General features: G+C 38.7%; 1 protein-coding gene across 2 annotated transcripts; it reads right to left on the bottom strand.

Annotated features, from left to right (window-relative positions):
* Positions 1-914: 914 nt before the first annotated feature.
* insig2 (insulin induced gene 2) lies at positions 915-24,596 on the bottom strand. Of its 2 annotated transcripts, none has more exons than XM_052034922.1 (6): positions 24,203-24,596; positions 20,858-21,187; positions 17,181-17,305; positions 16,677-16,843; positions 4,599-4,698; positions 915-2,851 (listed from the first exon to the last, which is right to left on the bottom strand). In XM_052034922.1, exons 2-6 carry the CDS (start codon positions 21,105-21,107, stop codon positions 2,810-2,812), a joined length of 684 nt encoding a protein of 227 aa, XP_051890882.1. In that variant the 5' UTR covers positions 21,108-21,187; positions 24,203-24,596; the 3' UTR covers positions 915-2,809. The 2 variants fall into 2 exon arrangements, with proteins under 2 accessions (XP_051890882.1, XP_051890961.1); XM_052035001.1 differs by having other exon boundaries at positions 24,301-24,432.
* Between the last annotated feature and the right edge of the window lie 443 nt (positions 24,597-25,039).

Here is a 25,039-nt window from a genome sequence, read left to right as displayed (position 1 = left end):
TTCATTGTAAAGGAAGCACAATAACTTTCCCACGAACAAATTAACTTTTTGAATGCTGTGGTTACTATGCATATTGTAACCCAAGTGAAATCCTCTAATTAGAAATACAATTAGGTAAACTCAATACGCAAGTGGCAGTAAAGTGCTTTAAATTGTCTAGAGGTCATGAAAGTCAAAAGGTAAATCTTTCTTCCAAGTTGCAAACAAAATTTATTAGACACATATCCCTTTTATTGTGAGGGACTTAAGTTTCAGCGGTATCTGATTCCTCAGGCCCAGAGAGAAAATATTTAAATCACATGTTACTTAGCTCACTTTTCTTGTAACAATTTTGTTAAGTACTTCAATGCATCAGTAAATGTGCTGTTGAACTATGAAGACTAGAAGTACAACTTCAATTACTGATAAATTAGATCTTATTGCATAAAGGATCAGAGGTGCGAGTTCTTTAAACTACAAAATGAATCAATGGGGAAAAAAAATCCAATCAGGAATTGCACTTGTGATTTGAAATTATGCATTTGCATAAGGTACCAAAGGCCTGCTCCAAAAGAAAAATGCCACAGAGGCTGGAAATTAGAAATAAAAATAAAGTAGTGGAAATACTCATGGAGAGATCTGTAATGTTAATTCAGTTTCTCTCTTCACAGTTGCAGCTTTTATACCAGGGTCTGCTAATATTTTCAAGTTTTTAAATTAGTGCCAGCAAAAGAGGAAAAATTTAAATGTATTTGAGAAACAAAAACACTGGCCGATTTTGGTGACATGGAGGCAAGTTGGCTAATAAATGGCAATTAAGGATTAATCTCTGTAAACTTAATATAATCAAACATTAAGGGCAAGATACAACAATATTTTGCCAAAAATACATTTTGGCATTAAGAACAAGAAATTCCACACTTGCAATGTAAACATTTATTGTGAAAAATATGTCATTTTATTTTTAAAGTATCATACATTTACCCCCTAATTTCCATAACCACTGTGATACCACACTATGGCTAGTGGAATCTCTAGCTCCTTTTGCATACAGGCAAATCAAAATAAGGAAAACACATCTTAAACACTGTTGAAACATTTCATGGTTAATATTTGAATTCTATTTGAAAAAGTATTTGAATTCTACTTTAATTGACAAAATAAAATCTTGACAGTTTTAACATTTAGTTGTTAAATAGTACACTGAAAAGTTTTCATTTGTCAGTGTTTTACTTTGCAAAAATCTGGGCATAACCTGTTCAAAGTATATTGAAAAGCCGCAAACCTGAAGAATGAGCATATGAAGAAAATACGATATAAAACTTTGCAGTCAGCTATTTCATTTTAGTTAAAGTGACTAAATGCATTGCATTAATGAGGTTCCATCCATGTAACTGCTAACCCAAAAATCCTATCAATTGACACTTCAAATTTTGGTATTGCCACAAAGTAGGTTAAATATATCAGCAAAGAATTAGTCATTTGTTTAGATGCAGCAAAATACAAGATTTAGACACGTAGAGTAAGCAATTCTGTAGAGAACAGTTGACAGTATAAAATAATCCCATGTGTGTTTACATTCATTCCACAATCCTACACAATCAGGAAGCTTTTGTCTTCAAAAGTTTCCTTTTAACTTTTTTTTTGTAATCACTGCCAATTGCTATTAAAAGCCAACAAGGGTTGAGTTGTACAACTAGAAGAAAATGTTTAAGAATAAAATATTTTGTTGCACTACAGGGCAGCAGCAGCTAGCTTTATTGAAATACGTTCTGAAGTATTCAGAATAAATTGGTCTACAATACCCAAGAGGCCAAATTATTTTACTCCCACTTAAAATTGGATATTTTATGTGTATTCCTTTGTTTGGATGAATAAAACAGAACAAATAAAAACAATTTGCACTATAAATACCTTCATTTAACTGAAACTGATTAATTTGGCTTCCATAAAAGGTGCTCATTCCACAAATTAATTTTCTTTATTCTAAACAAAATATATACAGCAAAAGACATTCTTAATTTTTTTCACAAAATATTCAACAGTAAATGCTGAAGGAGATATCGAAGTCCTGTTCTTTTTTTAAAGCAAATTGCTGTGCTCACAATGTTTTGAAGTATCAATAAACAGCATATTGCTTAAGTAACATCACACATTTGTGTAAATATATATTGGTGAAAGCAGTTTCATGCATCTGTAAATATTTTTTTCTTCTGCTACAAGCAGAACTCTAAAAATGGGGAGGAGCCAGGAGGTTCAGATAATTACATTTCTTGTAAAGCATGAAATATTACCTATATAGTAAATATCTTAAAAATCAGGAATAATAATGTTGTACTTAAATTAAACTTTGTTGAATCTCCTGAACTTTCTAAACAGACATGCCAACTGGTGAAATGAGAAAATAGAACTTAGTTTTTGTTTTAAAAAAAGTGTTTAAAAATTAAGCTAACTAAATAACTGCAGGATTCTGCCTTATGAGTATCTTAAATGAGTAAAAATTCAGTTTTTTGCTCAGATTAAATACATATAGGGTTACCACACATGTGCAAATAAAAACATCTTCTATGTTCTAAAAATGAGTCCAGAGTTGCACATAGATTTATGGTCTTGCACATATATTATCCATACAATAGTTCTAACAAAACATTTTTATACCACCAGCAATCACAGATTGCATTCCATGTAGCAGAGTGAATAAGTAAAAACAAAACTGCAGCTTCTGCAATTTCATATTGCAACCATTATTTACAGCTTTTTACATTCATTTGGCATATCATCCTGATTTCCAATTGTCTATTTGAAATCTTCAAATTTCCATAATATTACTTCAATCTTGATGAGGTTTCTCTGGAATAACTTTACACTCGTACTGTAATCAGAGAAAATATAAAGAGGTAATGGTTCATATGTGCATTCAGATAGTACTGATTTATGAACAGTTCAATGCATGTTCACTCAAAATCTAATTCATAGGTCCCTCACAGGTGGATAGGGTAGTTAAGAAAGCTTATGGGATGTTAGCTTTCATAAGTCGTGGGCTTGAGTTTAAGAGCTGCGAGGTAATGATGCAGTTCTACAAAACTCTGGTTAGACCACACTTGGAGTACTGTGTCCAATTCTGGTTGCCTCATTATAGTCAGGATGTGGAAGCGTTGGAAAGGGTGCAGAGGAGATTTACCAGGATGCTGCTTGGATTGGAGAGTATGGATTATGAGGAGAGACTAAGGGAGCTAGGGCTTTACTCATTGGAGAGAAGGAGGATGGGGGAGACATAATAGAGGTATACAAAATATTAAGAGGAATAGATAGAGTGGACAGCCAGCACCTCTTTCCCAGGGCACCAATGCTCAATACAAAAGGGCATGGCTTTAAGGTAATGGGTGGGAAGTTCAAGGGAGATATCAGAAGGAGGTTTTTCACCCAGAGAGTGGTTGGTGCATGGAATGCGCTGCCTGGGGTGGTGGTGGAGGCTGATGCGTTGGTCAAGTTCAAGAGATTGTTAGATAAGCATATGGAGGAATTTAAGATAGAAGGATATATGGGAGGAAGGGGTTAGATAGTCTTAGGCGTGGTTTAAAGGTCGGCACAACATGGTGGGCCGAAGGGCTTGTATTGTGCTGTATTGTTCTATGGTTTTTATAAATTCAACTGGAATGTAAAACAAATAACAAAATTGGGATGTCAATGTTCTACCACTTACAGATCTACAAAATATTGATTTTTACCTAATTCATTTAACTTCATGAGTTTTGGAAATGGACTGTTTGCAGCTCCATAGCATTGATCTATCCTTGCATTTCCATTTTCAAATCTACTTCGCTTTCTTCCAGAATTGCTCCTAGCTGGTGTAGCAGAATGTGACAAGTGGTGTTCCCCATGGATCTGCTCTGGGACCTCAGTTTTTTTCATCATATTAATGACTTGGATGAAGCAAGTTGAATATTCCAGTTTGTTAAGCACTGTAGGACACCTGCATTTAGTCCCCAATACTACCTCAAATATGTGGGCGCCTGGGTTAAATCTCCATCCAACTCCCACTCTAATGTCATCATACACTGTTTCAATGCAAGCTCAAGGAATAGCACCTCAATTTTAGACTAACAATATTATAACCTTGTGACAGCAACAATGAGTTCAACAATATTAAAAAACAATTCTGCTACCTTCATTTACGTTTCTTCCAAAACAATCTAATGTTACATCTAATCTGATCACAACACCCTTTTACTTAACAACACTATACATTTTATCATATTGTGCCTGTGATGTTGCTGCAAAGAAGTTTTTCATTGCACCTGTGCATACATGTACTTGTGCATATGACAATAAACTTGACTTTGACTTGCATCATAGATCTTTGTTCCTTCATCACTGCTGGGCTAAATCCTGGAACTCCCTATCCCAAGGGACTACAGCTGTCAAAAGGTGGCAGCTCTTGGTTTGTATTATCTTTGATATAACTAAGCTGATTGAAGTAATAGTAGATAGATAAAGATAAATAATTTTCCTTAAAAATTCAATCACAACTGTCAGTTTTGAAAAAAAAATCAAGTTTCACCAATTTATTGGAGCTTTGAAGTCAACATGTTGGTAAAGGCAAAATCCCCTTCACTCACCATTGCTAACTGGCGTCCTATGTTTCCCATTGTTATTCCACCAGCAAAGAATATACAAGGTAACCAAGACCGAACATACAGGAAGTCCGGAGATGTGTATCTGCAAAACAAGATGTAATAAGCAAAACCAGAATCCTTATATACAATTGACTCAAAACTCTAATGTAAATTCAGTAAAGCAGCTGTGCATTGGAAAATAAACAATTATCCCTCTATAATATTTATTATGAATTTATCAGTAAGGATTGAATCCTATAAAAAAGGTGCATGACTAACAAAATCAATCTTTCAGGCACAGGAATTAATTCTCAGAAAGCATTTCTGAAGAAATCAAAATTTATAAAAGATATTGGAAATCTCAAATAAGAGAAACAAACAGAGGAAACACTCAGCAGGTCAAGCAGCATCGATAGAAGGAAAAACAAAGTTAACAATTCTGTCAAAGATCCTTTGTCACAACTAGTAAAGTCGAGAAACACTAACTCTGTTTCTCTTACCTAATAAACGTGGTCAATTCACCAAATTTAATTTACGCTGACAAAAACTATTTTCAGAGTCACAGAGATTCATTCAGCATAGAAACAGGCCCTTCAGCCCACCGTGTCCATGCCAGTCATCAAGTACCGATTCAATATTAATCCCATTTTTCATCACTCAGACTACTGTTTTCTATGCTCTAGCATTTCAAGTGCTCACCTAAATGTTTCTTATACAAAAACAAAATCACAGCACCAACTTCATTTATTATTTCAGGCAGAGGTGAAAGTGTTTCATCTATGATTTCTCCCGCATCAACTGTTAACTTTGCTTTGGCTTTTTCCCTCAACTAATGACTGCTAATTTGCAACTATTTGTGTAGATGATAAATTTGGCTTGTGCACAGAATAGATTAAAAGTAGATTGATCTAAATAATGGTGATCAATGTTGCCAGGAAACTTAAAAGCTTGTATTTTTAAACACAACCACCATGACCAGTAGATTTTGATTTCAAAAAGTTACTGCAGCACAACTGCATGATTAATCTTATAGCAATATGTTTTATGTTTTCACATAAATTAGTAATATACACTTACCCAGGAGATGGGGTCTCAAAAAAAAACTTTACACTCAATATTCCCATAACCAAACATACAAAATCTTGCAGGCAAAAGACTGACTGGATCATAAAATCTGCCCCAAACCATGATAATCGAAGCATTTTGAAAAGACACTTCTCTACAGCCTTACAGGGTCAATAAAGGGAAAAAAGTCTCCAAACCCTTCAGGCGATACAAATTAGTGCTGAAGTTTACATGAACTGTGTTAACTCTAACATTTACTTTCTATGCAATGGAATATTATATTTATTTATTCCTATCCATAGGAGTGATTAAAATGCAATAGAGAATTATTTGTTGCAATAAACCACTTGGTATCTATGATCAAAAATTATTTTTCATATTTCAATGAGTCATCAAATTGGCAATTTTGTTTTCTACCTGCAGGATAGCTTTGTAACATTACAGTTGTTGAATGAAGAGACCTTAAATGGTCAAAATTATTTCAAATGTGAACAGAATATATTCTGGATCTATTTGTTCAGTCACAATAAACTTTTGTCCACAATTAAAACTACACAAAAGTATCTGGTTGAAAAATGTGGGAAGTCTTTTCCAAAAATATTACTCATTCTGCCACCCCAGGCCAAACTTTTTTCCTCCACTCTTTTCCCAATGGACAGAATTTTTATTGGAAGTGGCAGCCAAAGCTTTGAAGTCTCAGTCTCCTGCAGTAGAGAAAAACTTCAAAGCTTACAAGCTCTGCTTTTCATTATCAAGGGTAATGAAGCAATTAAACTATCCGAAATACCTGCAATAATTAGCTACATAAGCCACGATAACAAAACATAACTGCACTCTTAACAAATTTCACTTTTGATTGTAAAATGCTAACAGTATGAAAATGCACTTTTTAATGTTAGGGTGATAATGCAATTAGTGGGAGATTAAGCAAAATGATTTCATGATGCACAATATGCCATTACATCACTAATGGAACCCATATGAATTCTGGGACCTGACTTTCAGCACCAAATCTGGCAAGGCAGCAAATTGAGACAAGATTTTTTTTCCCTTTAAGACTTGGATCATTGAAATTTATCGCAACAAAAGGATGACACTGTAAAATTTAATTCTTGGATTTCACTCTTTTCCAAGTCTGTTTGGCAAAATGTATTCACTTGTAGATCAAGTTAGCTCAATTTTAGACCACTGCCTCTGGAGAACATAGCAAAAGTACCAACTCATTAATGACAACTTTATGTTTCTACCTCGTACCTCATGGCTGCAATATCCATCACTAATGCCTTCTTTGATCAATTTTATTTCCTATTGGTAAAAGTGGCCAAAACAATTCATAGGTAAAGTAAAATTTCTATAATTGGAAACTTGGGTAAATTTTTTTTTTTAATTTTATTTATAGCGTGGTAACAGGCCCTTCCGGCCCAACAAGTCCGCGCCGCCCATTTTAAACCCACATTAACCTACCCGTACGTCTTTGCAATATGGGAGGAAACTGGAGCACCTGGAGGAAACCCATGCAGACACGGGAGAACATACAAACTCCTTACAGACAGCGACGGGAATCGAACCCCGATCGCTGGCACTATAATAGCGTTGCGCTAACCGCTTTAGTTTAATTAGATAGTATATGTAACCACTATTTAGTTTATAGGCAATCATATTCCAGTTAAAAACAACTTATTTAACAAAATGTCCAACCCCTGTCTGGACATCAGTGATCACTAATGCCTCAATTAAAGTAACAATGGAGCGCAATTCATCAGCAATGCTCTAAGAAACAGTTCACCCTTTTCTAATTAAATTAGTTGCTTGTTTTATTGAGTTAGTGGTGGTAAAATTACCATTGTTTTCAAACTGATACTCGTTAAGACATAAAAAGTGGCACAGTGGTGCAGCTGTAGAGCTGCTGCCTCGCAGTGCCAGAGACCCAGATGTCCAGTGCACATTCTCCTTGAGATCACGTGGGTTTCCTTTTATGGTCCAGTTTTGTCCCACATCCCAAAAATGTGTGAAATGGTAAGATAAGCTGGCAACTCTGAATTGCCCCTATAGTGTAAGTCAATAGAAGAATTTGGGAGGGGGGAGGGAAGGAAGGGGGGGGGAATTGATGGGAATGTTTGAAGAATAAAATAGGTTAAGGTAAGATTAGTGTAAAAATGGGTGCCTGATGTTCGGTGCATAGTGAGCCAAGGGGCCTGTTTTCATGCTGTTTCTATGGCTCTATGCACTCGCCTTCCCCACAACTTAGTGATAAAGCTAAAATCTGAAAAACATTTTTAAACTTGAATGATTAAATAGGATTAGAATGTACTTTAAAGGGGCTTCAAAAGGTACTGCTATACAAAGGGAGGGACAGACAGAAAGCCAGACATTCGCTTTGCATTTGGGCATAAGCTGTAATTTACCCCATCCAAATGATAGTAAAAATCAAGAGCAAAGTTTGACTGATGTAAAAAAGTTACCAGATTAGTTTAACTATTAGGGAAACATCAATCACTTTATTATCTTTTAAAGTCTGTCTTGTATATTAAAGAATATAAGTGAGAACAATGCAGTACTTTCAGTATAAAGGATCCCTTGGTCAAGGTTCCCTGGGCTACAGCAGATAACTGTTTTAAATGGCAATATTTTCAAGAGAACCTGCTATTTTGTACTTACACATTCTGTTACACCAAGTTACTGGAATTGACGAAGTTATCAGGACATCCATAAATGCCACTATAGCGTAACAAGAAGTCGATGCTAGACAATGATATCAAAGGAGATACAGGAACCAAGGAATAAAAAGAAGGCTGAACTCTTTCATAAAATATTGCTGAGGAACTGAGCTCTGGCTTTACTTTAACGTAAGCATTAGGGATTATTAATGTGCAGACAGATTAACTATTTTGATCGCTAACTTTTTGTGATCTGATCTTTTGTATGCTGTTTTTAAAAAAGATAATTTGTAATTACCATTTGCAGGCAATCATGTCTAATTTAATTCACCTCAAACAGTCAGACATTTACCCACAGCATAGTTACTTGCTTGTATGTTCATGATTAATCTGTATTGGACATTTTTAACATCTTTTTGATCATATGTATTTTCTGTTTTTAGTCCTACAGTCTACATCAATGAGGAAAGAACATAAAAATACAAAATTCCCAGCTAAAATGCATTGAACCTGATGTGAAAACATCCTAAGCAATACTGAGTTACAGAGCTGTTCCTAGATCCAACTAGAATTTTGTTTCTTTCTCCCCTTCTGGGCAGCCATACTCTGCCTGCTTTCCTCTGAGTAATCCTTAATACTTCAAAGGACTCAAGCCTGGAGATTCACACAAGATATTAGACACTACCAAGGGATCCTTACACACTTTCCTTCACTGATGCACCATTTTACAACATGCAAGTAACAAGCCCATCTGGAATGACTACCAAACATCTGGGGTCTAATCCAGAGGGAGTGGTGGGGCAGGGGTTTCAAAGGGAAAAGGGCCAGCAGTCAGAATTAGGGACTGACTGGCAATCACAACCAGGCTTGTGGTCAGGGCTGGAGTCAGGGTAGTCAATTGTAGCCTCAGTTGAGGCTAAATTGGGACCAAAGTTTGGGAAATGGGAGGTAGGAACTAAATAAAGAGAATTCACAAAGCAGTCCTTGGAGTGTAACAGTCTTCAAAGTGTGGACTTTCGTAAGTAACAAGGCTTTGACGAGCAAGGTCAGGAGGAAAATTACATTGGCCTTTGGCCCAATAGTGTGGCATTGGTGCAAGTCATGTAATAAGCCTTTTCTGATGCTCTTAAATGTACAAGTTATTAGCAAGGGTGAGACATGACAGGGCAGCTTGGCTGAGTGGAATGCAAATTCCACACTGTGGGGGAGGTTATGGATACTTCCAGATGATCACGTGCAGGAAGCTCTAGGTGCAACACCTAGAGCTGTGTTCTGGAGATTGAATGGAGTCACTGCAGTACATCCATGAAGCTGAGAATTTCGTGGCCAGCACAATTAAGGAGGCAGTCACATCACAGCTTAAGCATGAGCAGGCAGAGAAAGCGTGGTTAACTACCAGACAGACTGAGGAAAATGGGTCCAGGCAGTTAGTGCAAGAGTCCTGAGTCAATCTCACTTGCTAACAGATTTTCCCTTTTGGATACTGCTGGAGATGATGGTTAACTGTACATTAACCATATTTCCATACAACATAGGAGGCCTTTCAATCACTTGAGTCCATGTCAGCTCTCACATCAATCCATCTCCCCAATTATTTCCTTACATGTCCATTAATACCATTGCCCCCCCACCATTTCAATCAGCCAGCCACACAGGGGGCAACTGACAGTAGCTTACAACTAGCACGTGTTTGGGATGTAGGAGGAAACCAGGACACACTAGTGAAACCCATGCAGTCACAGGGAGAACATGCAAACTCCACAGACATCAGAGGTCTGTATCTAATTACTGGAGCTGTGAGACACTTGCATTACCTGCAGTGCTGCTGTGCCACTCTCAGAGTGCAATCAAAGCCAGGAGTGGTGTATTTCCAATGGCTTGGCTGAACAGGAGGGATGAAAGAAACATGAAAGATCAATAGGGGATTCAACAGTTAAAGGAAAAGATAGGTATTTCTGTGGTCATATATCAAACTCCAGAAGGATACATAGCCTGGCACCAGGAAGGCAATCACAGAATGGCTGCAAAACAACTTGAAGGGTGAAGGTGAATGGCTGGAGCTCATGTCATTGGTACCAATGACATGGACAGAGGAATGGGGCCTTTCAGGCAGTTTAGAGAGCAAGGAAAGTTGAAAAGCACGATGTCAAAAGGTAGCAATATTCAGTTTACTATCAGTGCCACGTTAGGCAGCGTTTAAACATGAAGGGAAAGCAGATGACTATGTGGCTGGAGAGATAGCATAAGAGGGATAGCTTTAGATTCCTGAGGAATTGGAACAGTTTCTCAGGAAGGTGGGACCTCTACAAGCCAGCTGGGTTGCACCTCAACAGGGACAGGACCAACATCCTAGCAGGTGAGCTTGCTAGGCCTATTGAGTAGGGTTTAATTAGTTTTAATGGGGGGGGGGGGGGGGGGGGGGGGGGGGGGAGTGCTAAGGTAGAAACAGCAGGGGAGAAAACTAGAGTGGAAGCAGGAGGCAGGAGTTCAAGTGACAGAGTACGCAGGAATGAAAAGGCAATACTGCAGGCGAGAGTGCATTGTAAAGAGACACATTGTACAGGATAAGAATGCAAGAATGCATCAACAAATGGGAGTCAGATTCAGGAAGAATTGAGATAAAACTAAAGGCTAAAATGCAGAACAAAATAGGGAACTCACTTAGAACACAGACCAAGCACAAGAACAGGTTCTTTCAGCCTATGATGTTGTGCTAAACTAATTAAGCTAATAACACCCAATTCCTTCTGCCTGCACATGGGCCATATCCCTCCATTCTCTGCATATTCATGTGCCTATCCAAGACCCTCTTAAACACCTCTATCATAGAACAGTACAGCACCAGACAGCCCATGATGTTGTACTCATCTTGATGCCGATTTATACTGAATATCCTCCTCCTGTTCATCATCCATATCCCTCCATTCCTTTCTTATTCATGTGTCTATCTAAATGCCTCAAACTCCACCAAACTGCCCATTTCCATTACTATCCCTGGTAACCCATTCCAGGCATCAACCAGTCTTTGCATGAAGAAAACTTGCCTCTCACATCACCTTTAACCTGCCCACCACCCCCCCCCCCCCCCCCCACCACCCTAAAAGCATGTCCTCTGGTGTTTGACATTTCTACCCGAGGAAACAGATTCTGACCGTCTATCCTATCTATGCCTCTCATTTTTAAACACCTCTATCAGGTCTCTCCTTAGCCTCTGATGCTCTATGGAGAACAACCCAAGTTTCTCCAATCTGTCCTTATAATTCATACCTGCTGATCCAGGCAGCATTTGGTAAACCTCTTCTGCACCTTTTCCACAATCTCTACATCCTTTCTAATAATGGGGTGACCAGAACTGCACACAATACTCCAAGTGTGGTCTGACTAAAGTTTTATATAACTGCAGCATGACTTCTTTACTCTTATACTCAACACCCCTACCAATGAAGGCAAGCATTCCATACACCTTCCTTTACCACCTTATCCACTTGTGTTGCCACTTTCAGTGAACTATCAATCTGGAGCCTAAGATCCCTCTGTACCTCGATGCTATTAAGGGGCCTACTATTAACTGTATACTTTCTCCAACCTCACACTTGCCCGATTAAATTCTATCTGCCACTTCTCTGCAACTGATCTATATTCCCTGTATTCTTTGATAGTCCTTTACAATGTCCACAATCTTGGTGTCATCCGCAAACTTGCTAACTCGCAAACATCTACATTTTCATCCAAATCATTGATATATATCACAAACAGAGGTCCCCAGCACTGATCCTTGCGGAACACCACTGGTCCCAGGCCTCCAACCAGAATAACAGCCTTTACCCCTACTCTGTTTTCCATGGGCAAGCCAGTTCCAAATCCAAACTTGCAATTCACCCTGGATTCCACGCATCTATCTCTTCTGAATGTCTGAAGGATAAAGGAGGGAATTTGTGCTTGGAGTTAGAGTAAGCGGCTAAAGTACTAAATGATGTACTCATTTAGTACTCCAAGCACAAACTCCCTCCTTTATCCTTGTGGTCATACCCTCTCCTTATTTTTCTTCTTAAGTATAAAATGCCTTGGGATTATCCTTGACCCAGCTCACTAAGGACATTTCATTGCTTCCTTTGGCTTTCCTAATCACCTGCTTGAGCACTTTCCTGCTATCTTTATATTCCACAGGGGCCCAGTTTGATTTTAGCTTCCTAAATCTTAGATTCCTTTTTCTTCCCAAGTTTATAACCTCTCAGGTCATCCAAGGTTCCCTTACCTTACCATCCTTGTCCTTGCTCCTTACCTGAACATGCCAATCCTCAACTCTGATCAGCTGGTCTTCAAACAACTCCCACGTCAGACGTGAACTTGTCCAACAGTAGCTGCTCCCAATCAATGCCCCTTAGCTCCCATCTTATCCTGTTGTTATTTGCCCGCCCCCAATTTAGCACCTTCCTGCAAGACCTAATTTTATCCTTGTTCATAACTACCTTAAAACGTAATGAGTTGTGGTCACTAATCCCAAAATGTTCACCCACTATCAGGTCTGTCACCTGCCTGGCTCATTTCCCAAAACTAGGTCCAGTATGTTCTCTCCTCCAGATGGACTCTCCACGTACTGTTTCAAGAACCCCTCTTTTTACGCACATCGTATCTGTCTCTACCACTTCATACTAGATTAAGTCAACATCATGATTTTATTTGGATAAGTGAAAACAGAAATAATAAAACTTTTTTTTGTTACACATGTATAGTAAATGAGTGGATTGTGAAAAATAAGGTTAGTGAAGTACGGGAATATGTAACCATGTGAGAATATGCTGTGGTGGAGAGAAAAGAAACTTGCTCAAATATTTAAGTATTCCTTGATTTCAGCAAAGATAGGGAAGGAAAGAAAGAAGGCAAAGTAGCAGTGTTGATAAAAAAAAATTACAATGCTGGAGATAGAATGGCACAGAGGAGTCATAGGCAGAAGTTATTCAGTTAGAGCTAAGAAACAGTTGAGGGAACATTACTGATGAGTGCATTCTATAGATCACCAATAAGTGGGAGAGATATGGAGAAGCAAGAGATAAAGACTACATGAGGAAAAAATTAACTGCCAACATGAATTGGAATCCAAAAGTGACCCATTTGCAACTAAAGAGCAAAACAGTAATTCATGGAGGAGTGGAGTACATTCAGGATAAAAATGGGAACTTGCACATGGGCGCTGAGGGCAGTGTTAAGGTACTGAATGAGGACTCTGCATCTGTTTTCATCAGGGAAGACAGTGATTCCAAAGTAATAGTGAAGGAGGAAAGTGACGTGATAGTGGATACTTTAAAAATTAACTGCCTGGAGGTATTAGAACGTTGGATGCATCATAGGATTTTAAAGAAAGTGCAAGAGGAAATGATAGGGGGCACTAACCAGAATCCTTTGATTCTGTTTGGATATGAAGGTAATGCCAGAGGCCTGGGGAGTGGTAAATATTACTTCTTTATTCAAGAAAAGTGAGCAAGAATAAACCCACCAACCACAGGTCAGTCAGGTTAACAAGTATGGTGGAGATGTTTTTAAAAACTTTGATCCGAGGCAGGATTAATAGTCACCTGGAGGAAAATGCATTCAGGCAAGCCAGTATAGTTCAACCAATTTGATAGAATTTTTTGATGAAGTAAAGGACAGAGTTGATAAGAGTAATGCAAACAGTGTGATGTACATGGACTTCCAGGGGGATCTTCATGATATACTGTATAACAGGCTTAAAGTTAAAGTGAAGTTAAAGCGCATGCCATAGAAAGGGTATTAATAGCATGGATAAGAAACAAAGGGTCACAGTGAATGGTTATTTTAGTGAAATGATAGAATGCACTAGGGACATTAATATGGATCAACAAAGCAATGACCTACACTTGGAGGTGCATGCCATAATTTCTAAATTTGCAAATGAACATAGAACTTAGCTATACTCTGAACTGCAAAAAGGATATAAATAGGCTGGCAGCATGGGCAGATGTATGGCAGGTAAGTTTAGAGCATAGAAATGTGAAATGATACATTTTGGTAGGAATAAAAGACACTATGTTAAAAGGGGTGTGGGGGCAAAAGGGTCTGGGAATGGATGCACAAGTTATAGAAATTCCCAGGGCATGTTGAGAAGGTGTTTAATAAGGCATATGCAATTTTATCTGGGTGTTATCGATGGAGGCACAGAATATAAAAGCAAGGATTTCATGCTGAACCTTTATAAAACACTGGTTCTGCCTCAACTGGAATATTGCATTCAATTCTGATCACCTCTTTATAGAAAGGATGTGAAGTCATTAGAGGGGATCCAGAAAAGATTTACAAGAATAAGGGACTACAGTTACAGGAGAGAGACTGGGTTTAGTTAGAGGTCAAGGGGAGATCTGATGATATACTAAAAGGTAGAGTGGATAGTGGGAAGCTGTTCCTATTGGTGGAGGAGTCAACGATGAGAGGTCAAACAGTAAAAATAAAGGGGAGGGAATTATCAATGGCACAAAGACTTTCTTTTACATGCGTGGTTGGATCTGTGCTGAACCATTCTATGATGCAATGACATATAGTAAAGCAGCTTTTTTCTTAATATATGAAGGCTCAGACATAGTCGGAAGAATGCAGTTAATGTGCAATTTGTCACTGCATTTAGAGTCTACAATTTAAAAATTAAAATGACTTAACATTTCTAATACTGAGACACAATTTACAGTGGGCTAACAATCTTATGCTGCTGGCAATACACTGTCTATAGAACCGCAGCAGGCACAGAAACATAATGAGGCTATATAGCTGCAAATCTGTTCTGCAATGTTACTAGCAGATAATCAATTTGCTTCTCAGCTCAATTTATCCACCTTTGCACCACACACTTCAACACCTTTAAGTTCCATATTTCCATTCTCTTTCATGAAAAGATTGCAAACCCCTCTCAGGTGACTTAGCTTTAAATTTTATTATGCCCCTTTATCTTGGTTTCATCCATCATAAGAAATGAGATTCTCTGTATCTACCAATGTTGCTTTGAACAAATGTGCAGTGCTCCATATTATCACCTTTCCTACAGCAAAAACACTGGAAGATAACCCCACATTTACTGAAATGAGATACCATTGAAGTGTACTACAGAACTATCTTGTGGAAGTGGTCTCCTATTTTCTATTGCAATAAAATCAAGTAACAGACATGGGACCTGATTTCAGAGTTAGAGTTACATCATGTGCAAACACATGTTTTCATATCTATACCATATGTGGATAGTCATTACATTAAGCATCCACTCCACTCTGCTTATTAATGCTAGTATCCATGCTACCTCACTGTCTAGTTCAAAATGATTCTTCTCCCTCTCCTTAATTCAGGCTAACACTTTTCTACTGCTCCCCCTACCAGCCTCCCCTCCCCACCATCCCCACCCACAGTTCAAGATGGTAGTTTTTTTTCTCCCACTCCCATCCCCTCTGTTTGAGATATAGCAAGAACTGGACAAGACAGGACTCCAACTTCTTACAGGCATTCTCACTATTCTCTCCATTGTCCTTCTCTGCAATTTAAAACATGTTGTTTTGTTGTTTACTCTGTTCTGATGAAAGGTCACCCTGAAGTATTGACCGTTTCTCTCACCACAGATGTTTTCTGATCTGCTGTGCATTTCTAGGATTTTCTTTTTAAATTCTGGATCACACAGGACTGCAATACACTCCATGCCAAATAGCTTTGAAACTATGTTTTTACCAACCTCTGTGCCTACCTCACATCATTTTACTTTATCACCAAACTTAAATACTTCTGTGGTCCTTTTGTTATAATTTCTTAAATTCCAACTCCAATCTATTTCACATCTCAGTCCAATATTCAACTAAAGCCTATAAATAAACTTTACCCAAATTCTTGGCTAACCGGCATCTAGTTTTTCCTTACGTCCATATGAAACAGTGTGGACATTATCAACATTAAAAGCACTTTTATGAATTCAAGTTGTTGTTGGTCAGAAGAACATATTACAACAAATATTTTAGTTCTCTATCCAACTTCAATCATTCTGTGAAGAACTCTGAAAAGCAAAGTAGGTCTCGCACTCTGTGTAGATGCATCTGTTGGAGAATGAGCCTTACTTCCACCATAGAAATGTTCTAATTTTAAAGAATTTTAATTCTCAACTAGGGTCCATGAATCATTAAAGTATTAGCTTAAGCGTCACATTTAGATGAAAAGTTCCTTTAGAAAGTTTTATAGAAGTGACTTGAGTTATCTACATATAATTCATTTTCTGCAATACCCTACAGGCAAAAAAATCAATCAAATTATGTCCACAGTAAAAACATATTGGTGAAAAGCACAGACATTTGAATAGCTAAATCTCTCTTATACTTACTGATAAACACCATTGTAGACTAAAAGCTGAGTGACTAACGTTGCAAGAAAGGCAATTCCTATTCCAAGTCCAAAACCACTTCGAGATCTATCAAATGTCCACCACAATCCAATGGAAAGTGCTGCTAATGTAAGAGATAGTTGCATATTGTTGGCAAAGTCTACTTTCTATAAGAAAATGGTTAAGGCTTGAAACAGGGAATTCAACAATGCAATTTTGATTAACTAGATATTATCCAAAATGTAAAAGAGTTGATGAATATAAAAGAAATACAAACAAAACCTCTTCCAATAGAAGTTTCTATGTTGATGCATTTTCTAAACAGCCACTTTTCACTTTGAAAACAATTATGTTTAGAAATCAATTCATTGATACAAATGTATTTTACTTCTTGACAAAACAAGACTCTAAAATCATGTTAAGATCCTGCATTCCATTTATGTTTTCAGGCAAAATAAAAGAAGAATAAAATCTACATTATGTAGTTTGGTAAGCAAAGGATACAGCACTAGCATGGTTTATACCAACAAAAACTGCCACACAACGCATTACACTGGACCATTCCCTCTTGAATTTGTGTGGTTCTCCCAGATGGCTGTCAATGCAGGGGTAAAGCAGACCAATCACAGCTACAAAGAAAGGAAAACAGCATTGATTTGTATTACCAAAAATAGCATACTTTTGCATACAGTTAGTTCAACAGCATTGTTTAAGCAAAGCACACATGAACAAGTTATTTCAGCAATCATGTATTCAGTTAATGCTGCAGAGGTATAACTTGTAATCAATATTTACTACAACCAAGTTCTTAATGATTGTCTCAACTAATCAATGTATTGTACAAGCTTCATCAAAATTTAGGATCCCAAATGTCATAGAAGATTACAACGTTATAAAGAAAAATTTCCGGTGGAATGGATAAAGATTCATTTATTTTACCTTTTTATTAAAGAAAAAACACAATGTGTCTTTTTTTTCCTTCCCCAGGCAAAATCCTTACTCTCAAAATCAATCTGCATCACATTTCCTTATTCAGGATGACCAAAGGGAGGCATCTGCCTACCAGTAGCATTTTGCCCAGTGTTTCATTCCCCCCCCCCCCCCCTTACTCTGTTAAAGCCCCTCAGGTCAAGATCACCAGTGTCATCATTTTCTACAAGACCACAGTAGTCAATCACTGCACCTTTACCACAAAGGACAGCAAAAAAGTAACAGTTTTTAAACAACTACACATAGTTAAGGATCTTAGAGTGCAATTTTCAAAATTCACCATTTAGTTACACTTTCATTGTTGTTTGTTTAAAATGAGAGTATTAAAAATAAAAATATGCCTCTGGAATCAATTTTTATTGCTGTGGAAATTTCATGACATGTTTAAATTACAACTTGAAATAAATAACTTCATGCACACCATACATTTTTGCAGTAGTTATTTAAAGTAGCAGCATACAGCAAAATTTGGTCACAATTTGCTCCTTTGTTTTCCACGAAGTAAATTGCACTGTTATAAAGTTTTCCAAAATGTGGTAATTTAACTATGAATAAATAAAGAAAATGTTTTTTAAAAAAAAGTACAAATTGATTTCTGTTTAACTTTTTTAAAAACATACACAAACTAATAGAAGTTGGTTAAGCAAAAACAGGTAATTAGCCATTGTGGTTGGGATGAATATGTCCCCAATTAACCACCTTTCATTTCTTTTGGGGTTTATGCTATCATAATATTATTCACAATAGCTCTCCTTTTTTAAAATGGAATGACTGCATTTCCTGTAGGTGCAGCAGAGCAGAAAGTTATTTGCTTAGGAAAAATAGATGGATTGATTAGCACTCAATTTTCAGGTACAAAATCCATTCAACCCAGTGTAGAATTCCCTAAAAATCACTTCCAGGTACAACAGTGCCCATTGGGAAACGGAACTGTGAGCATTCATGTGCTGCTTTCCTCAGTACATCTGGCCTTTATCGAGCACCAAACTTGCCTATCACTATTCACACAAGTCCACTTCCACCTTTACCAACCTTGCACCTATGACTATTGATGAAAAGTCACAATACAACCAGGAGTACATTTCATTGCATTTTTTTTGTTGTTTAAAGGTTCACCCTACTGACATCTGCAGCTTCAGAACTCACCATGGGCTGCTCAACTGATTTCTAGCCCACACAGTATGATAAAACTAAGTGAGTGTTTCCTCAAGTAGTTACTTGCTAACATCCTCATTCAATGGTTCCCTCAGTGGTGATACAGATAACAGGATTTCCTACAAGAGGAAAGCATAATATGGCAAAGATTTGCCACAGTGGGAGTCAAGAACCTCAAAAGCAGGAAACAAAGACATGCAAAGAGTCCACTCCTGCAGAGTCTTCAGTAACAGTATGTCCTACCTCCTTACGAATGAAGTCTTTACAAGCTTTGGTTTACCAAGGTTGTCAGAAAGATATGCCAAATGCTACAAGAAGACTTTCATCCATACCCTCATGCTTGAACTGCTCTTTCTATGATGGTTAAGATCAATCGATCTAAATTTTCTTGTCACAAGATCAACCGGCCAAAGTAGATTTCTGCTGTGTCTGAATTTGCTACGTACCACTGCAAAAATCATCACAGTATTCACAAAAAGATTTAATCTACTCTGATCTCAGCAAGGAACAGGTGGCACTTCAGGCAATAGTATGTACCAGCAGTGTTGGCTTCCCATGAGTGTGGGCAGCCATTGACTGCACTTATCTGGCCATAAAGGCTCCCATATGTAACCAACCCCATTTCATAAACTGGAAAGGTTTTTTTTACTGCATCACCATTCTTGTGGCTGTAGATCATGAGAATTTCTTGATCGTAAATGCCATGTTCAAGAGGTATACATCATGCCTTTACCCTCACAAGGATAACATTTTCTGCAGTCAGCACTGCCTCTCGTACTAGTGCACTAGTCTCACACTAGTGTCCACTCAAACCACACCAACTGAGCAGATATAACAGTAACCACACAAGTAAAAGAATAGCAGTAATTAAATGGGAAAAGGTCAAAGACAAATGGCATGTCAAAACTGAATTGCCTCTAATTTTCTTGGGGGAAATGATCAAGAAATAATGCAAATAGCTTGGACTGTTAACATGCAAAAACAGTGAAACTATCTGGATTTTATGGAGGAGTTCTGGTAGATTCCCACGTAAGCCATAAACATGGAAATCCCCAATTTGCTGCTAGCTCTTTGTCAGCCATCTCAACATTTAACACCTCATGGAGCCAGCAACAGGGTGAAAACTTGCAGAAATTTCCCAGGACTTGGTCAATCAACCAGAAGAATCTGCATTATTGGATTTAACAAACAAAGAGCAGTAATGACTCATCTCATTCCTTGTAGATGATGGAAAGGTCTTGGGATAGCACGAGATGAGTCATCCACTGCATGTTACTGAGCCTCTCATCCGGTCTTATAACATTGACATTTATGCGGCTGATGCAATTGAGTTACTGGTCAATGGCAACCATCCGTCGCAGATTTTAATAGTGGGGAAACTCAGCAATGGTGGTGCCATTGAACATCAAGGATAAGTGGCATGACTCTCTTGTTAGAGATCATCATTGCCTGGCACTTTTATTGTTTGAATGTCCTGCTGCACGAAGGCATGGATTGCTTCAATTGCTGAGAAGCTAGACAATCATCCCCACTTTTGACCTTCTGTCCTGCTTTTTGTGAACAGGAGATATCTGGGCAATTTTCTATATTGTCAAGTAAATGCCAGGGTTGTAATTGTGCTGGAACAAATCAACTAGGAGCGCAGCTAATTCTGGAGTACAAGCTTTCAATACTATAGCTGGGATGTTATCTGGTCACACCCTTAACTGTATCCATTTTTCTCAGCCATTTCAACCTTTTCTATCACACGTAGCTGCTTCATTGCTTCAGCTGCTTCATTGTTATAAACCATTCCCACACCCCGGAATAATGCAAGTGTGTAAATCCTGCCCTCCTGTCCTCATACAAGCTCTTACCAATGAGAAGTAGAATAACTTCAATCAGGAATTCGACATTAACAGTTTAGTTTGTACTTACCAGGAGGATCAGTGAGAATGAGAGCAAAATAGTTTGTCAAAGTGAAACTGACTTGCTCAAACAATCTTCATCAGCACCACTACAAGTGTTTCATAAACACAGAACATGTGATTACTTACCAGATGCTGTGCCACAACATGGTGGAACCCACCATGCAGATGAGAAAATGCTGGCAATCACATCAGGAGGAAAAAGAGTAACGTTTCGTTGAATCTGCAATAAGTTCAATACAAGTGCTAAGAACACACCAATGGAAAATAGGACCACTCCCCGAATAAACAAGTTCATGTTCTGGTTTGTGATGACAGAGAGATAAAGGCTATGTCCAATCTGCACAGTTGTGGTTTTGTTTCTTTCCTCGTCTGCCATTTATGTAAATGTGTTTGAATTCTGCCTTCTCAAAGATCTGGCTATAGTGCTTCCTCTTCACTCGACATTGTGTGTGCAACCTATCAAGTATTGAAATACAACATGTTACACAATTACCACAGGAAATAATCTACAAAAAAATTACATAAAAATTTGTTACCATACAACCCCTTTACAAACAAACTTCAATACAAAATATGGAAGTCAAAAAAGCTACAGATGCCAGAAACACCTAGGAGATCAGCAGCTGTGGAAAGGGAAATAGTGTTAACATTGCAGATTGAAGATCTTTAATCAGGACCAGGAAAGAGAGAAAATAAATAAGTTTAAACTTAGGGGAGGGGTGAATAGCACAAAGGAAACTGGTGATAGCAGTTGAAGAAGCCATCCTTTTGACAGATTAATGAGGGCAGTTAAAGAAACAAAAGAAAGTGACATGCAAAAAACTGAAATGCAGGTCAGAACAGTAGGAATGCCCAGTAGATTGGGCAGTGTCTGTCGAGAAAGAAAAACTTGGACAACTCTATGTGACAAGACTACAAATGAATTGGCCTGTTCTGATCCAAACAAAGAAAGCAAGTTACCCAAAATTGTTTCATTTAATATTAATCCTGAAGACTGAACCTGCCCAGGTGGAAGTGCAACTGAATTGTTACTTCACTTGAAAGAATTGTTTGGGTCCATGGGTGGTGGGAAGGGATAAGAACAGGTGTTGTATCTCCTGCAGTTACACCAGAAAATGCTGTGAAAAGGGGAGCGGTCAGTGGAGATGAAGAATATTTATCAAAAATAGATGATGGATCACTGCCAGAAGAACAAATGTTTATGGCTGGAAGACATTTTCATTCAAATTCATCTCGTGTTTCAGCTTGATCTATCTTTTCATCCAAAAGTAATAAACTGTTGGAGAAAAGTTGTTTTTTTGCCTTTTCTTGTACCACATTGTGGAAATCACTAGCAAGATCATGAATAATCTTCAAAAAGCCTTTAAAATGTTAACGTTCATTAATTTTGGGAACAAATTTATTCCTTACTGTAACATGCTTTACATTTATCCCCTCCAAACCCAACTGTACTATTTTACTGAAATAATCTAAATATTTATTTCAACTACATTGACAAGTAATTGGCAGTTTCAAGGAAATTTTTAAGGGAATAATTTGCCCCCAATATTTTCTAAACTACTAAAATAAGAGAATAAGCTTAACTGTCATTTCACAATCTTAAATCTAACAACTGCCAGCTCACATTTTATCTTTCCTTTACAGGCAATTCAGCACTATCTCAACAAACTACACTTTAAAGCTTCCACAAAACCTCTATTGCCATTTTTTAGCAATTACCAATGACAAATATTTATTCTATAGTTTCCAACAGAACACAAATCATAATTAAAGGATTTCATATTAGAAAATCCTAATTATCAGAACTGAGGAGATTTGATGACAAATATTGCAGGTCACTGAAATATAAAAAGAGAAAATGTTGGAAACATTCTGCAAGCTAATTTTTCAAGTTGAATACCCTTCTTCAGAACTGGGATGATGAGTAAATAAGTTAGTTTTAAGTTGCAAATAAGTGGGAATGGATGTATAGGATAATGGTAGTATTTCTGATTGGATGAGACGTGGGTTGTCAATGGGAAAAAACTGTGGAGGTCATCTGGTTAATAGGGCTGTTAGAAAGAGAGAAAATGAACCAAAGCTGTAAAACGAGAGCAGTAGTAAAGGAACATAAAAAGTTGCAAAATGCAGGGCTGCATATGATCCCCAGCAGATCAGGTTGTGCTAATGGAGAGAGAAAAACTGAACCATACAAAATAAAAAAAATCACATGGACGACCTACAGCAGAAATAGCCAATTCCAATATAGGCAGAGCAAGTGAATTACCCGAAACTGTGACATTGGATATTAAACCCAGAAGTGAGGCAAGGTTGCTTTTCAAGCTTTATTAGAAAGGGACAAGGAATCATGGACAGACATGTTTAAGGGAGAGTGGACAAGGAATTAATACAATTTGAAATCACAACCTCCAAGTTACCCTTACAGATCAAAGGTTTTCCACTACATAATTATTCAGGCTTAATGAGACCTTTTTCCCCCTCTATTCTTTTGTATACAACAATATTCAAGATGTCGTGCCAAAGTGGCACATTAATGAATGCTCTAACATAGTGTCTTATATTACAACTGTGGACATTTTTATAGCTAATCATATTAAAATCCTGTAAGTTTATACAATAAATTGTATTTAAAAACCACATTTTCAATATGATTGAAAGAAATTGTTTGTAGTTATTATTATGCAAATGGTTTGTCACTTTGCATAACTACTTCTAAATAAAATGTTAAGCAGGATCCCAGGAAAACTGCCATTAACAATTCCTTAAAGTCCACTCATACAAGCAGGCCTACCTTAATATTTTCATCTGAAGGGCAAGATCTCTAATAATTCAAGAAATCTTCGCTACTATAACGAGTTTTAGGTTAGATTACGAATTATTTATTTATTCGATTGACAACAGTCGGATGTTTACTTCTCAACAGTCTGCTCAATTCCCCCTCACTTAACCTCTAAGTCACCAGCTGCCACACAGACAACAGGTGCACTGCAAGAGGCAAGGCATCTCTGCTCGGATGACTACTTTCGCAAGTTTATTTTTGAAAAGGCTTTACTCTCGCAATATGAAAATGCCCGCGAGTTCAGCTGCAAGTGCTCCAAGCTGCATTATATTCGCTGGTAGCACAGCGGGCCCTTGAAATGATGAACCGACGTGGTGTGAACAGGTAGCTGGGACACCCTATTGTGGATGGTCTGTTGCCGCAGCTGAGGGACGGGCCAGCCTCAGCTTATCAGTGCATAACCATTGATGTCCGCAACGCTCGGGCTACTACGGAAGACATTCATTTAACTCCGAACCGGGCAGCTGCAGCGTTAGCGGTAAATCTAATAAATTCAGAAAGGAGGTTTCCTTCATCAAAGAGGAACCCGCTCATCCCGCCGCCTGGCCTGACTCAGGGAGCGCCTCCCTGCCGGATCCCAGCGGATAGCTGCCTAGGCCGCACGCAGCCTGGCTACTCCGAACAACCCTTACCCGAAGCGAGCGCCGAGCCCAAACTCCCGCCGTCCTGGGGCGACACGGACGCCGCGGAACGGCCGCACGCTGACCGGGGAGGTCGCAGGACCGCTTACCGTCGTCCTCCTCCTCCAACTGCCACCGCTACTGCTCTCCGAACCCCATCACTGAGGAGAGGCAGCGGGGAGCGCGCGCGCGCGCCACGCGCAAGAAGACGCGGAGAAGCCTGCCTGCGTGCGTGCGCGCCCCCCCCCCAATGTTTGCTGTGGTTAGTCAACGCGTACGCCCCCCCCCCCCAATGTTTGCTGGGGTTAGTCAATGCATGCGCGCCCCCCCCCCCAATGTTTGCTGGGGTTAGTCAATGCATGCGCGCCCCCCCAATGTTTGCTGGGGTTAGTCAATGCATGCGCCCACCCCCAATGTTTGCTGGGGTTAGTCAATGCATGCGCGCCCCCCCCAATGTTTGCTGGGGTTAGTCAATGTATGCGCGCCCCCCCAATGTTTGCTGGGGTTAGTCAATGCGTGCGCCCCCCCCCCAATGTTTGCTGGGGTTAGTTAATGTGTGCTCTCCCCCAATGTCTGCTGGGGTGTCAACGCACGCGCGCCCCTGCGCGAACCCGAATATAAACAAGGGGTGAGGTAGCGCGTGCGCGTCGCCACGTCAGCTCTGCTTGTGCGCGCGCCCTCGATATTTGAACGGGTTAAACTGCTCGTGCACATAAAGCCATAATGCTTGGACCAGGGAGAATGTGCACATCCCTGGTCACTTGCACGGATTCGAGAGCGCGTATGTGTCATGCATGTGTTGGAGAGTGGGCTTGTATCTCCAATGTATGCACCAATTAGAGAGCATGC

The sequence above is a fragment of the Pristis pectinata genome, chromosome 1, assembly GCF_009764475.1.
Source record: "Pristis pectinata isolate sPriPec2 chromosome 1, sPriPec2.1.pri, whole genome shotgun sequence".
Taxonomy (NCBI): Eukaryota; Metazoa; Chordata; class Chondrichthyes; order Rhinopristiformes; family Pristidae; genus Pristis; species Pristis pectinata.
This window is presented reverse-complemented; position numbering and strand designations above follow the sequence as displayed.